This window comes from Glycine soja, chromosome 14, assembly GCF_004193775.1.
Source record: "Glycine soja cultivar W05 chromosome 14, ASM419377v2, whole genome shotgun sequence".
In the NCBI taxonomy this organism is placed as follows: domain Eukaryota; kingdom Viridiplantae; phylum Streptophyta; class Magnoliopsida; order Fabales; family Fabaceae; genus Glycine; species Glycine soja.
In genome coordinates this window covers 6,993,483-7,009,522 of record NC_041015.1, presented here as the reverse complement: position 1 = coordinate 7,009,522, position 16,040 = coordinate 6,993,483, and the positions used below count along the sequence as shown (strand labels likewise).

General features: G+C 33.0%; 2 protein-coding genes across 3 annotated transcripts; one reads left to right on the top strand and one right to left on the bottom strand.

The window, feature by feature from the left end:
• The first annotated feature begins 1,147 nt into the window (after positions 1-1,147).
• On the top strand, positions 1,148-4,020 carry LOC114384635. The gene is made up of 6 exons (XM_028344344.1): positions 1,148-1,327; positions 1,475-1,713; positions 1,952-2,210; positions 2,448-2,627; positions 3,081-3,236; positions 3,673-4,020. Exons 1-6 carry the CDS (start codon positions 1,298-1,300, stop codon positions 3,835-3,837), a joined length of 1,029 nt encoding a protein of 342 aa, XP_028200145.1. The 5' UTR covers positions 1,148-1,297; the 3' UTR covers positions 3,838-4,020.
• A 311-nt stretch (positions 4,021-4,331) lies between these two features.
• LOC114384721 lies at positions 4,332-15,489 on the bottom strand. 2 transcript variants are annotated; one of them, XM_028344466.1, is made up of 16 exons: positions 15,302-15,482; positions 14,028-14,422; positions 13,698-13,923; positions 13,364-13,609; positions 13,133-13,248; positions 12,461-12,559; positions 12,256-12,343; positions 11,184-11,413; positions 9,587-9,768; positions 9,152-9,351; positions 7,953-8,285; positions 7,729-7,830; positions 7,232-7,529; positions 5,840-5,988; positions 5,472-5,756; positions 4,332-5,337 (listed from the first exon to the last, which is right to left on the bottom strand). In XM_028344466.1, exons 2-16 carry the CDS (start codon positions 14,324-14,326, stop codon positions 5,125-5,127), a joined length of 3,066 nt encoding a protein of 1,021 aa, XP_028200267.1. In that variant the 5' UTR covers positions 14,327-14,422; positions 15,302-15,482; the 3' UTR covers positions 4,332-5,124. The 2 variants fall into 2 exon arrangements, with proteins under 2 accessions (XP_028200267.1, XP_028200268.1); XM_028344467.1 differs by lacking the exons at positions 4,332-5,337; positions 5,472-5,756 and adding an exon at positions 6,129-6,215 and having other exon boundaries at positions 5,856-5,988; positions 15,302-15,489.
• Positions 15,490-16,040: the final 551 nt, after the last annotated feature.

The following is a 16,040-nucleotide window of genomic DNA, read 5'->3' as shown; positions in this document are numbered from 1 at the left end:
AAATTTACTCACTGATTTCAATGTCAGAATTCCCTTTGTTGTTGTCTACTGTGATAACCAAGCAGCAATCCATATTGCTTCCAACCCCACTTTTCATGAGAGGACCAAACACTTAGAGATTGATCTATATTTTGTCAGGGAAAAGGTTTCTCAAGGAGTTTTGAAGCTCATGCATGTAAGAATACCACCAACTTGTAGATATTTTTACTAAAGCCTTACCCCGAAATATCTTTCTTAGTATCATTGCCAAGATGGGTATTGATAACATCTTCCTCCCATCTTGAAGGGGGGGTATTAGATCAAGGCATCTCCTGCTACTCCTGCTATTCTAGGTTTAACTACTTTCTATTATTTTGTTAATTCTGTTATAATTTTGTTTTTACTGTGTTTAGTTATTTTTCCTCTTGTTTCTCCTCATATATGTATATAGCTAATAACTAGATGATATACAACTTTGTAATTTTTTCCTGCAAGTTAATCAGTATACTGATCCTAAGTTTCCTCAGCATTCTGTGTTTCTTTCTTCCTTCTTGCATTTCCATTTCAAGTTATTGCAAGGCTAATAACTTCAATAGGATTGTCTAAATGTGTATATTTTTTTTATAAAAAAAATGTGTTCTTTAGGTTAAAAAAAGTCTATTAAAATATATATTTCGTGTAAAGAAACCTAAAGTGAGAATACATAATTGAAAAGTAGTTTAAAAATTGAATATAGGTATTGTTGGATTTACAACAATTCCCTAGTTATACTCAAATTTAATTAACTGAGTTTGACCCATTCCATTTTTTGAAAAGTAGTTTAAAAACTATAATATTAATTCCTTCTACATCGAAAAACATAAGTTGATTCCCGATACACGGCTTGGTAAGTGCTTGCCCATTATCTCGTGTAACTCAAATCAAAGTGATGTTCCAAAGCAAGAACTGTGGACCCACTGTTTTGTTGTTTCTTTCTCATATCATGTAATTCACTACCTCGTATACTTTTCCTCTGTCGTCTTCGACAAAAAAATATTACATTTTAAGATAAGATACAATGACACATACTTTAACATAAACATATCATATTCTACAATATATATTGTATGCCGTGTAATTTAAGTCGTAGTTGAAAAAAAAAACAAGGAGAAGGGAACCACAGCAAGACCAAATTGCTTGAACAATGCTGAATTTCACGTGGAAACCTCGAAACTATGAATTTAACTCAAAACATAGAGAAGATGAACAAAGAGGTGGACATATAAACAGTGAAGGGGAAGAAGAGGGTCTTTGTCGTTGTCCTTCATTCCCGTGAAACATGATTGAACAAATATTTATCCTCAAGAAGGTGAGAAAAGTACTATCATCATTCATTGCTACTATGTTATTTTCTTTTAAATTTTTTTATTTTGCTGCTATGTATTAAATCTTAATCACATTAATGTACAATGTTATTAGCTAGAGAGTGACAAGTGGTAACTCTCTTTCATTTCAGGACTCCATGTATATTAAATCTATTAAGAAATTTCCATCCACATTGAAGTTGGTTGTTTTAGCCATGGTTGCAACTTGTGTACTATACATTTGCTCAGTTAATTTCGAGAAACCAGCAAGGATTCGCGCAAATAGCAAGTTGTTGGAACTTAGAGTCATCAACCAGTCATGTCAGCTTTCTAATGTGGAAGAATGGGAAGTACCCTTCTTGCATTATCCACAACCCAAAACTTACAACAGGTATATATTAAATTTAATTATATACATACACGCATGTATCTGAAGATTTGATCTTTACCTCAAGTCAGACAACGTGTGATCCATATGTAATTGACTTCACCTAGTGGGATAAGGATTTTTTTATGTTTATATATATACATGCATATGCTTTGTGGAATGCAAATTTTTCAATTTGCTACAAATATTTGTTATTTGGGTTTGATTATATAGCTATATTGAATGATTGGTGAATGAGCAGAGAGGAGTGTGCTTGCAATCCTGTCCGGTTTTTTACCATATTGACAATGCAAAGATCAGGTAGTGGATGGTTTGAGACGTTGTTGAACAGTCATATGAATGTAAGTTCCAATGGAGAGATATTTGGTGTGGTCAAAAGAAGGGAGAATGTTTCTTCAATTTTGAAGACAATGGATGTAGTGTTCAATCTTGATTGGTTCAGTGGTGCTTCCAAGAATGAGTGTTCCGCAGCTGTGGGCTACAAGTGGATGCTTAATCAGGTAATTGGAGGGTGTCCAAGAATGAGTTGTTTTTTTAATGGCAAATATTAATTGTTTGTGTTGTTAGTTTTTTTTTTTTTTTTTTTGTTAATGGGAGGATTTGAACCCCTAACCTCTCTCCTTTTTATTCTTCCTTCACCACTAGACCAACTTTTTATTTCTCCCATGGGTTTGTTATGTGTTATGTCTATAAGATGATGATGCTGTTGCTAAAAGAATAGATGCCTATATTGGCAGGGTTTGATGGAGCATCATAAGGAGATAGTGGAATACTTTGAACGGAGGAAAGTTTCTACAATATTCCTTTTCAGAAGGAATTTGCTTCGTAGAATGGTATCGGTGCTTGCAAATTCCTATGACAAAAATGCAAAGCCATTGAATGGAACCCATAAGTCTCATGTCCACTCCACATTAGAGGTCTCTCACACTCTCTTTCTCTCTCTATTGCCCTTTTTTCCTTACTAACATTTGTCTGTGTTTGGATTTCATGAATGGATTAGGCTATTGCATGTTGAGAAAAGCTTATAACTGGATTTGATTAAATTGAGTAAAGATGAAATAAACATTTCTAGTTATTGATTAAAAAAAACCAATTGTTGATACTTTAATACACTTATAATTTGCTATGTATGTGCACATAATACTGATTTTCAGACTGACATTACTTACTACTTTATTTTCTATTAATTGCTGATAAAAAATAAAAAAAATAAAAAACTACTTTACTTTCTAAAGTTATTATATGTTTATAACCAAATGCAGCATGCAGAGGTTTTGATTGAAAAGTAACTTCTATAATAGAAGTAAGTGAAGCTAAACATGTGCATTGATTGCAAAAGTGAAATAGTTGAATTAGTTTTTCTTGGGCAGGCTGGAATTCTCGCCAAATACAGGCCATGGATCAATACCACGTTGTTGATGACAGAGCTAAAGCAAACAGAGGACACAGCTGCAAAAGCCATTGAATACTTTAACAACACTCGCCACATTGTTCTCTACTATGAGGATCTCATAAAAAATTCCACGGTAAGTTTACCAATACTAAAAGCATGTGATGTGCCTGTATCATCACAATTCTACAACTATTATTTAATATATTTATTTATTTATTCTATAGTTTAGTTTTGATCCACTATCACCGTAAGTTTTTAAATTTAATCTGACCATGTAATAATGATAATATGTTAATTAAAAATTTTTGGTTTTTTAGTTAGTCGTTTTCATAGTGAAATGTGTAAGTACATAAATCATAGTACAAAATATTTTTTTTAATCAATAAATGTTAGTTGTTAGTTTGATAGTAGGAGGAAATCCAACCCACCGTCTCTCCCTCCTCCTTTCTCCCTTCAACCACCAAATCAACATTAGAACTCCTAGTGCAAAATGTGTTTACGCAGCCATGGATCAAAATTCAACCATATATGGATATAATTCAATGTTGATTTTTTTTCATCATCTACAGAAACTGAAAGATGTTCAAGAATTTCTAAGATTGCCATACAGAGATATGCACAGCAGGCAGGTCAAGATTCACACTGCCCCATTATGGAAGCAAATTGAAAACTGGGATGAAGTGCAAAAAACGCTTAGAGGCACAGCATATCAGAATTTTCTCTTCTCAGACTAACCAAATATAATACGACACAATAACTGATTTCTGAAACCAATAGACAAAGATTACTTCTTCTATGTTGCTCGTACACATGAAAGATTCTTTGAATAGCAATAGGATTACTCTATGTACTTGGGTGCCATTTCTTGGAAACTTTATTTTAACGTAATCAAGCATTTAATGTTGTTACCAGGGCAATGGTTTAGTCAACATGATTAAAAAAAACTTAATTTTTATAATTGAAGTTGATATTTTATGCAAGAAAAATGCATGTGAATGTAAGCTAGAAGTTTCAACTCTCTCCCTCCTCAGGTACAACGACCTGTGCATTGGAGCGTGTGTTTCTCTGTGTGACACGGGACATGATTAATTGCAATCTCATAAATTAATGTCAATCATCTAAAAAAAGTAAAAAATCCAAATACAAATAGTGTCAATAAACCAGTTTCATGAAGACTAATAAACAAGTCATTTCTTACGTTAATAAGATTTTCTCCGCAAGTTCCTTCTAACTTCCATTCAACAGTCTTTTTTGTTTATTGCAATTAGTAGATTTCAAGAAATCGAAATACAAAATACCAGTACTAGAGTCTAAAATGTCATGGTTATTTTGCACTTACAATAACAATAGCTTGTCCCTATATTCCCTACCAAGTTGGGCAAACATAGCCTATCCTTAAACAATTCCAATCCTTCACATTGCACACTTGGCTGGTTGCACTGTTTTGGAAACTTGAATCTTCAAATTTTCCTGATGTAAAGAAGAATATGGTTAGGCTACCATTTGACTATTTGTAATACTATACTACAAATTTTGTCTTGAGTCAAAAAAACCACAGCTATCATATCTCCCTCACAATATATGACTGACTAATCCAAAAAAAAATTTACACACAAAAGAAACAGAACATAAATTCTCATGTTAAATGTAAACATAACAAAACTTTACACTAGGCCAACCCTATAGACTATACCATACTATCATTTTAACATCAATTCAGCTTTTTCCAATTTTTTCAAATTTAGACAAACAACACGTTTAATTCACCAACTCGGATATAGATTGAATTAAATTAGCCATTTTCGGATTCACCATTAAATTCAACCGAGGTTTGACTTGTCAGGGCCTTGCATTAAAGACCATCGAATTCACACTAGTCCAACTATCTCTCATTTTGCAGAAATAGAAAAAAGAAACAAAAATATGTGGGAACTACTATTCTTTTTTTTCTTTTTTTTCATTTCTTCAAATTGCTTCCTAAATAATGTTACAAACAGGATAAACCAAACCAAATCAACAAATCATTGAACTGGTCCGTTAGGTGCAGTAGTAGCACAGTCATTCTTATCTGTCCGTCCAATAACGAAATGGTCAACAATTTTGACCGTACGAACTGGATCCTGGTGGGCAATGGCTGCCCTCCATTTGCTGGGAAACCTTCTCAAATGACTCAACTCATGTGGATGTTTTGTCTCTCCATCCCAATCAGGATCGAGCTTCCATTCCTTTGGAACCTGCACATTCAAAAATCAAAATGTTAGACAATGATTCAATACTTAAGGCAAAGTGTATCAGTTATGTAACCTGAACCAATTCAATACTTCTCTTTACATAAAACAAATAGTTGAATTGAATAATGGCTTCCTACCTTATCAACAGCCAAAGTATAAACTTCAAGATCACCATCCGAATTGATGTGAAACCGTGTGAATGATTTGTAATTAGCTATTCGAAGAGACGAAAAGGCTTCATCAAAGTGTAAGTGAAGCCAGTTGATGCAAATGTATAAGTAGCTCCCAAACACCAAGGAAACAACAGGGGTCGAGAAGACCCAAAAATAAAGGAAGACGGAAGCATAATATATTACAGCACCCCCTCGGGAAATAGACTCTAATCCATTGTTGCAAATATTGCTCCGGGAGACTGCCATGACCTGAGAAAAATAGAAAACCATCTCCGTGACAAGATCCATTATAAGATAAGTCAAAAATAAAATAATTCAGAGAAATTACTCACCTCTGGCACATCAAAAGCTGACATTAAATACTTGATACATGCCGGGTAAAGTCCAAATGTCCATTGTTCAATACGAGCTCTGAGTCCAGTTGGATCGGGAAAGTGCTCACTTTCCACTGATCTATACCACTGATATAAAGTGTGATACCCTGGATTACACCCATAAAAAAAAAAAATCAGGACTTTATAAACCAAATATCATCATCACACACACAATCCCACTTCACAAAGTATTGAAATCTTTTCCCATAATTTATTTGTGATGAGTAATGGCAAATAGTCACAGGACCTTGTGCCAAAATTCACCAGATCAGGAGTCATATCAATATCACCAGAGCTAAGTTCCAGCAGGTCATTGTGGGCCTATTGAATCTAGCTTCCAACAAAATAAAGATACAACAATTGAAATATAATTTCCAACAACATAATTGATAATTATAAAGATGGAAGTCTATATTTTATAAGCAATGTAACAATAAAGATGCCCTTATGGATTTGTGAATATGGTGTGACTTGTAAAATCTGGATTACATACAATAAAAATCTGAATTATACTTCTCGTCTACCTCATTTGACAAAAGCTCTATTTAGTTCCATTCACTGCAATAGTCACAATGTTATCCTCATAATAATAGTGTGTTGTTTCTATCATCCCCCAACCCCCCATGCAATAGCTCTTTTGCTTTAAAATATGGACTATGCAAATGACCATTTTACCTTCTACTGAAATTTAACTTAATTATGGAAAATGAGGGCAGTAGGGATCAAACCCCTAACAACTTGATCATACAAACTCTTAATACCAAGTCAATGATCAATTCACCCCAAAGCTTACAATGTTTGGTGGAAGCCCAACAATTTTATATTTCTAACCATTTTCAAATTCATGAAGTTAAGTACCCTCAGAATAGTGTTGATGTGGCAGTCAGCTGACATGCCAATATTATTTTTAATAAAATGGATGAGATTCTATTTGCTAGACTTTTGGAAATGACGTGGCATAACACCACATGAGATTCTATTATTTTTATTGTGTTTTTTTTTTTAATTTTGTAAATAGGAATGAAGTACCAGAGGTACTTTGTACATAGATAGGATCCCATAGACATGGTTCCACAGAAAAACTAATATAGTTTGATTAGGAACCATATTATGGCTACATATGTGGTATACATCTACTAAAATCCAAGTAAAAACTTCAAGTTTTATTGTGTTGATTTCAAAACTTCAAATTGCAATTAAAAGCAGGGACGAAAATAGGAATTTCGTGAAACTAAAAGGATAAAAAGTGTAATTATAATTAAGCTAAAATATATTATTTATCAACTTGAGCAAGACAAGTTACATAACGTTGTATCAACAAAAAATGTTCAACATATAGAAAAATCAAACCTGAAGTTGCTAGCAACTTATGCTGGATGCATATTTCAATGCCTATTTCAAGAAGCAACATAAGAATCAGTGCTGCAGCAAGGTGAGCAGAAACATGAAGAACTCCAATTATGGCTCGTTTCTTCCGTGACAATTTGGGTGGAACAAAAGAATATGCTGCAATTAGTAATAGTATAGCTCCCACTAGTGACACACAAGAGTGCTGCAGAATATAAATAAATCCATTCCACACAGTACCAAGGAAACTCCTTATGTGACCAGAAAATGTATCATCTTGGAGGATGTGATTCAGCTGACACTAGAAACCAAGTACACAAAACAATTGCATCTTAGCAAATAGCAACAGATGATAGTATCTTAACAGATAAGCCAAATGCTAATCTCTGCTTACTCAATGGGCCCAAAGGAAAGAACAAGAATCCAACAGCTCAAAAACCATAATTGACAGAAAGCATACAAAATAAAACTAAAAATAACAAAGATATGGAGGAACTCACTTGTGGAAACATTGAAAAGACTAGTACAAAATATATAATGCCACCAATAAAATCAAATTGCCAGTTCTTCTTCCGAAATTTTAAGATATTTCCCAATGCAATCTGCATCAAATTTAAAAATGTTACACCATAATGTGCTAGTAAAATATTTAAGAAAAAATGATTTAGTGCTTACAAGTAAGAGAAGGAGAAGTATAATAAGCAATTATAAATATTCTGCATACCCTGCTTGAATCTTCAAAGGAAGGATATGCAGCTTTGCATTCATAGGAAACTTCATCAAGTTTGTTGAATTTACTGAAAACATGGGTAGGATGTAGAAATGCACCACCACAACCATTAACAAGAAGATGGTGAACATGTACAGGCCCATCTGACTTTACATGAGAATGACGCATGTAATGATGCAAGTCCCCAGCCATTCGAAGCTTACATCTTCCTCTTAAATAATCAGAAATAAGGTGTGAAATGTTCTTTCCAGTAACATCATTCCAATACCAGTCAGTGAGCCAATTAGGTTCATGAGTAATAATGATCACAGAGTCATCCTCTTGAACCTGGATAGGTCATGGTAAAAGTTGTGGACAACCAATCAGTATATAGGTCAAATAATGAGGTATAAGGACTCAGGTTAGATCCAGTAATAAATAGAAAAAGTAAAACAAAACTGATATGTTACACATCTACTAATCAAAGCTTGCTTTGTCGAACAGGACAATGCATAAGCAAAAGTTCATAAATGAAATATAGCATCTAAAAAGGGTACTCAAACTATTAAAAAAATGGATTTACTAAAAAATTACAACAAAACCAAATTTCATTAGCCCCTTAATGGACAAGACGTTCTAAGACAATGAGACTAGCAGGCATAAAACAAGCAAGTTAATCACAATGCATGCCTGGATTGTTGGTCAGGAGCAATCCTAGAATAATAAGATTGAAATAGCCCTATAGAAAATTAATTGTGTAATATCATTGTAAAAATTCTATTTTACTAAATTAGAGTGTGAATATCATGTAAATTACAAGTTAGGTCATTTGTAGTTTCCATTTTTTTTAGAGATTATGATGGATTATTTTTCCCTGTCCATCTACAGTACAACTCTAGAAAATATTTTCCATGTTACTATATTGTTTTCAGCATCTCTCTCCCACCTCTCCCATTAAATATTTTACTATTAAATGTTACATACATCAATCATTATTTTATATGAAATCAATGGCAACAAAAGAATGAGTAGAAATAAATAATAATAATAATAATAATAATAACAATAATAATAATATAAAAAGTGAGCAAACAGTGCTGTACAAACAACATTAGTGATTAGTAAACTAACAGTGCAGTACACAAACATTTGTTCTGTACTTCACCATTTCTTAGAAATGAAGAGACAAAAGATAAAACAGAAAGAATATTTACTTTCTCTGTTATCAGTTCCGTAAAGAACTTGAATTGGTACACATCAATATCACCATGAAGAGCTAGATCAAGCCCAAAAACCCACCACCGTTTAGGGAGTTGCAAAGCAAAATAACTCTTCTTCTGGGGCATGAGCCATCCACCTAACCAGCTTCTATGGCATATATACCTCATAAAGGTCTGGAGTCCATCAAACCAGTCTGTGAAGAAAACAATCATATTAATTAGTAACCATATTTGTGTTAGGCATAAATATTCAATTTTAAACTTTCTGATAGAGATGAGGTAAGATGACCAAAACAAATATAATAATTAATTGAAAAAAAAAAGTAGCAAGATGATAAATGCAAAAAGGGGGAAACAGGTTATTTAATGAACTCCGTGAAAAATAGCACATTTAATTTGGTAAGGCTTGATCCAGGAGCTAAAACTAACCATGGTTTCCAGGAATAACAAAACATTGAGGTCCATTGTACTGTTTTAATTGAGCCCCAAAGGGTACCTCCGGCTTGTTCACAGCTATCTGCTCTGCTTTATACCAAGGAGGAGGTTGAAGAGCATACTCAAAAGGAACAAAAAGACGCCTTTCATATGTGAATGCTGATGGATTTGGATACCTGCAACAGAACAACAATAAGTCATTGAAGGAAAAAAAAATACATCTACAGAACATTGCAAGAGAGTTGAAACTTGAAACATTAAATGGCACTGCAAAGGTCTCTTTAATTCAGTGGAAAAAGCAGTTTTTGGAGTCCCACAATAAGCTGACATTTCAAACAAGTCCGGCAAAGCTAATTTTCTGGATGTAAATGAGTTAAACTATTATTTGAGTTCAACTTTTTAAATCTTCAATCAAGCTGGTTCAATTAGCTAAACAAACAAGCTCAAGAATAAAGTTATGATTGATTATTTAAATGAGCCAATTGACATTAACAGCCCACAAATAGCTCAATGATGTATGTATACCTAGATGATTGTGAATTTGTGATGTCATTTATTGTATTTACTTGAAAAATTGTAATTTTATTTATTATTGTCATATGCATATCATTTACCTTACTTCAATTATCAAGAATTCATATTTTTAATGGGTATCCATAAACTTAAAAAAAAATTGCCATTTTCATCATTAAAAAATTCATTTCCAATCTCAAGTCAGTTATTTGAATATAAAAGTATATTTTATTTCTTTTTTTACTTCACCTAGCGTGAAGGTGTCTACTAAATGCTACATTAATAAACAAACATTTATTTCATAGAAAAAAAAAAGCCATAAATGAGTCAAATAAGTCAAGCACAATCTTCAAATTTGGCTCTTTTGGGTAAAAGAGCCAAACTTAACAATCTCTTTTTTCACAACTCACAAGTCAAGCTCAAACTTCAAATATTTTGCTTGACAACTCGTTTACACCATTACTCTAGTCAACTACCTGATCCATGTAGAAGCCTAGAAGGGGTGAAGCGGGAAATCAGTAATCAATATCAAAGCATGCCTGAAACTAGCAGTAACCATGCTAGAGTATTTCAAGAGGAAGTGGTAGACTGGTAGTTGTGGGATAATTGCAAAATCATAGTCCATAATATAAAAGCTTGAGATGATATTACATGTTTCCATAAGAAAGGAAAAAAAAACACCACTTGTTAAATACTCTCAATTTCCTAAAATTCGAGTTGAAAAATTGATCTACACAGATAACTCTACAAAATGCAAAACCCAGTAATAAGATGCATTTTGCCTTTAATCTGTACACTGTTTACTGAAGCAAAAAAGAAGTTGATGGGTAATATAAATGGTATATGATGTGGCATCTGGTTAGTAGCCCTCAACAAAAATGTACAAAACTATGTGCAGAAGACTCAGAATTTGATTTTAGACCTAGGTATTCAAAATTCTCAATCAAGAACCATGGCATTAAATGGTGTCAACTTATCATTCTGGAGAAGCTCACACATAATAAATAACAATTGACCAAATCGTGTGATAATAGCCACAATTTACAATATTAAATTAAATTAAATGCAGCCAACTTACGCAAGATCACCCCCAATAAGTAGCAAGTTTCCACGTGGCAAGGTAAGCTCAGAATCATCTTTCAGTGTCCGAATAAAAGGCTTAGCAAGCAGCCGTGCAACAGCATAAGATGAGTTCCCACCATCACCAGTATCAGCCATAAAGTCAAACCAAAAATCATCCTTCTCACTAAAATGATCATATAGAAGATCACCTTGATGATTTCCATCACTAACCCTACTCATTGCTGCCTGTCAATAAACGTAAGACTTGTTAATGCTGGCATACCAGCAAAATGAGGATGAACAAAAAGCAAACTTATTTACATCATAGAATAATGCATGTTTTAACAGCCTCACTTTGCTTGCTTTGTAATTAGTGTAAATTATTCCAACATTAGGATAGTTGATTAATTTGGGTCTAACGCTAGGAAAGTTGGTAATTACTGTTTACTTGGTTTTGCCTATACAGTGTACTTTCAAAATACAGCCTTCTAATTTTCTCATTCATTCAGAAATAATCATTTCTAATATTCTTTTCAACTTTACATCCTCAACATAAAGCCTAAAAAATTATAAATGATACAGATAAAAAATAGACTGGCATTCCTAGTGTGTATGGCAATTGTTGTATGACAATTTCATATGGCACCAGTTCGAATGCTAGTAAGAAAGAAAAAAACAGATAAAAAATAGTTCAATCGTGCCATGCTAAATAAAAAGTCAAAAACTGCACAAAACAATAGAAATCTAAATCTGAAGACTAGATATTACAAAACGCTTAATTTTACAAGCAGAGTGCACACATCCACATTTCAGGATTTGATTTTGTTTAATTGCTCTTAAAGAAAAAATACCAGATTCAATGTCATTGGCAAGAGGCAAAAATACAGAAAACTGTGATCCTTTTAAGTTTTAACATTGCCCAACACCAGATTTAGATTAACTGAAAATTCCTTTAAAAGGTATGCAAATACTTGCAACAATGGAAATACAGAGAGTATAATATAGTCAGCTAAGTACTTCACATCATAAAAAAGACACACTGACAGAATAGTATAAACAATGGGCATAGAGAAAATAAAAAAACTTACCTGCATCATACGCATGTCAAAACGCCCAACGAAGACAGTCACTGATACTAGGAGGTCAAAAACCGTTTTGAATAAATCAGCAGATGTTCTGCATTATTTAGCAAGTGTAACCACATATTCAAGACAACCTTCAACACCCCTTGAAATAAAATTAAAAAAAAAAAAAAACTGGGAAACAAAATACTTTATATACATACATACATACCCAGAGTACCATGGAACCATGTCTAAAAAATCAGGCTTCATTTGCTTCTTCTTCAACTTCTCATATTCTTTAACAGATAATGGGTGAGTGAGAGCCCATCTGTTGATTTTTCAGACATAAAAATGAAAATATTAAGTGAAATAATGAGAAAAAAAATGGTTGATACTAATACTATGTAATTTGAAAATGCAATGCCAGCCATAATAAATTATTACTCATTGTCATTGAGCACTGTTGCACCAAGGGCTCAAGGCACCATTGCACATTGCTTTGTGCAGGGAAATATAGTCCCAGAATAACGGCATTACAAAAATAAAATAACTAACATACATTACCAAAACAGATTAATACATAAGAAAACTTTGAGCCATTTTTTTTCTTGAAAAATCTGTTGGGATGACTGGAAAAAAGAAAATGCACATTTGCTCAAGTGAAAAATTTTACAAGAAACATAGATGCAAAATTTCAAAAATGTTCAAGAATAAAAACTGACATCATTTATTGATTTGGGTAGTCAAAGGAAATTATGCTTTTAATGTCAGTAATTTCAATTGAAATTTTAATATCAGAAAAAATTTATACTTTGAACAATTAAAAACAATTACTCATACTACAAGCAGGAACATGAAAAAATTTAGCAAATAATAAAATCAACTATAAAGTACTACTCACCCTGTTGACCTCTCCACCACATAATTTGCAATGTAAAGCCCAATAAATGTAGCCCAGAGTGAGTAAATGGGAGAAATTTCATCTGATGAACCAGGACATGATCCATTGCAAGCTATCTAATACAAAAATAATTTTGGCATCAAACCATGAAAAGAACCAGAATGGACATAGATATATGAATTACAACAGTAGACTGTATAAATCAAATAATTATATCATTATATTAAGTACCTCCCCATAAATAACCCACTTTGACAAGAGAGGATAATCACTTGCAGATCCAACTGGTGCAAACCAAGATGAGCAGACCTGGTCTTTCAATTCGTTCATCCGAAGAAACTTTGCAAGCCATGTGTTCCTCTCCTCTTTTTTCCAGAAAGAAAACCAGTTAGAATTTCTTCGGTCAAGTGGTCTCTCTCTTAACATGGCACGGTTACCACAATGACTATAAAATACACAGCATGCCACGCTAAGTACCTATTATTTATTTTTAAAAAAAAAAAAAAACACCATCAGAACAATGTTGCATCTTCTAAGGACACAAACCATCATCTTCCAAACTTACCGCACAGTTTTGAAGAATGGTCAAGATCTCTGGTCTCTTTCCCGCCACACGTGAAACAAAGCCGATATACCAGAGACCAAGAAATATAATGTGAAAAACAAGAAGAAACAAGATGGAAGAGAGATATATTGTCAAAAACAAAGATAGATTCATCCTCATATCCACTCCCATTGACTGAAAGCTAGGAAGATGATACACAGCTGCCACTAAAATCCAAGCTATGTACCTGCAAAAATGGGCGCTTAATTATTTCTAATCCCATAAATATTTCATAAAAATATATAATAGCACATACACATAGATAGCAATACATTTGTCTAAGAAACTCACCATCGACTGAAATTTGAATAGCTTGGTTTGAAAGTCTTTCCTATAAATGGTGATGAAAAGAAATAAAAAAACCCAAACAAGCAGGCATACATAGACCACCATTTAACATTGTTATCTAATTTTTCTACAAGAGTATGTATATTGTCAGATGAGATGAAAAAGAGGCAACCCACAACAACAGCAATTACAGCATGGCGGGAATGCTCGTGAGGGTAAGGATAAGTGTGGGTTAGAATAGTTCTAACCCTCTGCATTTTCAGCGTATCAAGAATACCAGCAGACTGCTTACTAGAGCCCATTCCAATAAAAAAAAAATTCTAATATCTACCAAATTTCTGGCAATGAAGTTCACTTTAGGAATTCCAGAAAACCATAGAGAGCAGCACCAGAGAATCCTGCACAAGATTTAAAAAAAAAACGATAATATTAGTATTAATTGCAATAAGATAACCTCATAATTGACAAAAAGAGGAACAATAAAACCACACGATAAGCAATGTAATGTTCATTTAAGTAATGGCATAATGGCCAAGAGCACGAAACACACAACAAAACAATAAAAAGTTAATGAAAAGATCAAAAACAGTTTTTGAGAATTGCAACTGAATTATAGTATTTCCTTTGTCCAATCAACTAAATTTCTACAAAAGATTGTCGTTTTCCTGTTTTAACAAGTCAATTCTCCTTCACCACTATGACAAATTCTGCCTCACTTTTTTGCCACTCATCCTTTTCTTCACCCACATGCATGAATTTTACGTTTCTCAGCTCATACAACGCAGCACTAACGGAAGTCATGATTATCAAAAATAACTATACAAAGTAAAACCTGAACTACAAGTGACTCATGCGAATCACAAAATTACGCTCTATGAAGAAGTTAAATGAACTTAGACAGATAGTTATATGTAATCAAATTTGGTAAGGAAACAAAGCCCTAACCTCAATCTTTCCCTCCATTCTTTGTTTCTTCTTATTTCGGTTTTTAGTTTTCCTTACCGTACAAGAATGTAGCAAGTGGCAACACAACCAAATAAAACAACACAAAAGGAGAACAGAATATTCAAGGCAGAAAGATGCGACGCGAAGCAAAAGCTCATCGAGAAAAAAAAAATGCAACGATAAATAAAAACCACAACGAAAAAAAAAACACGAAACGAACGAACGAAAGAGAAGTTGCAGAGAGAGACAGCAATCACAAGCGACGTTCCCGATGTTTAAACGACGAAGAAAAATTATTCAGAGAGAGAGAGAGAGAGAAGAGGCACACGCACCTGGTATCGCGAGAGAAGGCGAAATGGAATAAAAAGATCACTCACATGAGAAGTGCGTACGATTTAAAAGAGAAGGAAACTTAACATGAGAATCAATCTATCTCTATCTATCTCACTCAGACCCACTTGGCATCTGAGAATGTCTGCGAGGAACATAGCAACGGCATATTCTTTTCTAAAAACCGTTTATTGCACCTTCACCCCCCAAACACGCCACGAGAAAAACCAACTTACTTTTCAACCGACTTTTTAATGTACATTGATTTAGAATTAATAAAAATTTGATATATTTTCATTATAGAATGTTTAGTAAGATTTTTCTAAAATAATTTGATTTAAAATATAAAAAATTTAATGAATAATATTTTAATGTCTCTCCACGTATTTTAAATAAAAATAAAATAAAAGAGAAAAAATATTTAGAAATTAAAAATAAAATAACAAACAAAAAGAGAGTAATCAATAGTTATTAAAAGACAATAGTTAAAATTTAAAAACTGAAAAGAATAAAATTATCTAAAATTTGGGTAAATCAAAAGAAATATTTCCTTTATTTATAATCAAATTGAACCGCATATTGAATGTTTAATTCGAATATTTTTTAATAAAAAATCAAACAAAATGGTACCATTAACACCTCAACATAGTATCAGCAACGTATTAATTAATTATTATTTTTTCCAATAGTGGATAAGATAGACACATAATAAATACTCTAACACATGTTTGTTGTTTTTGT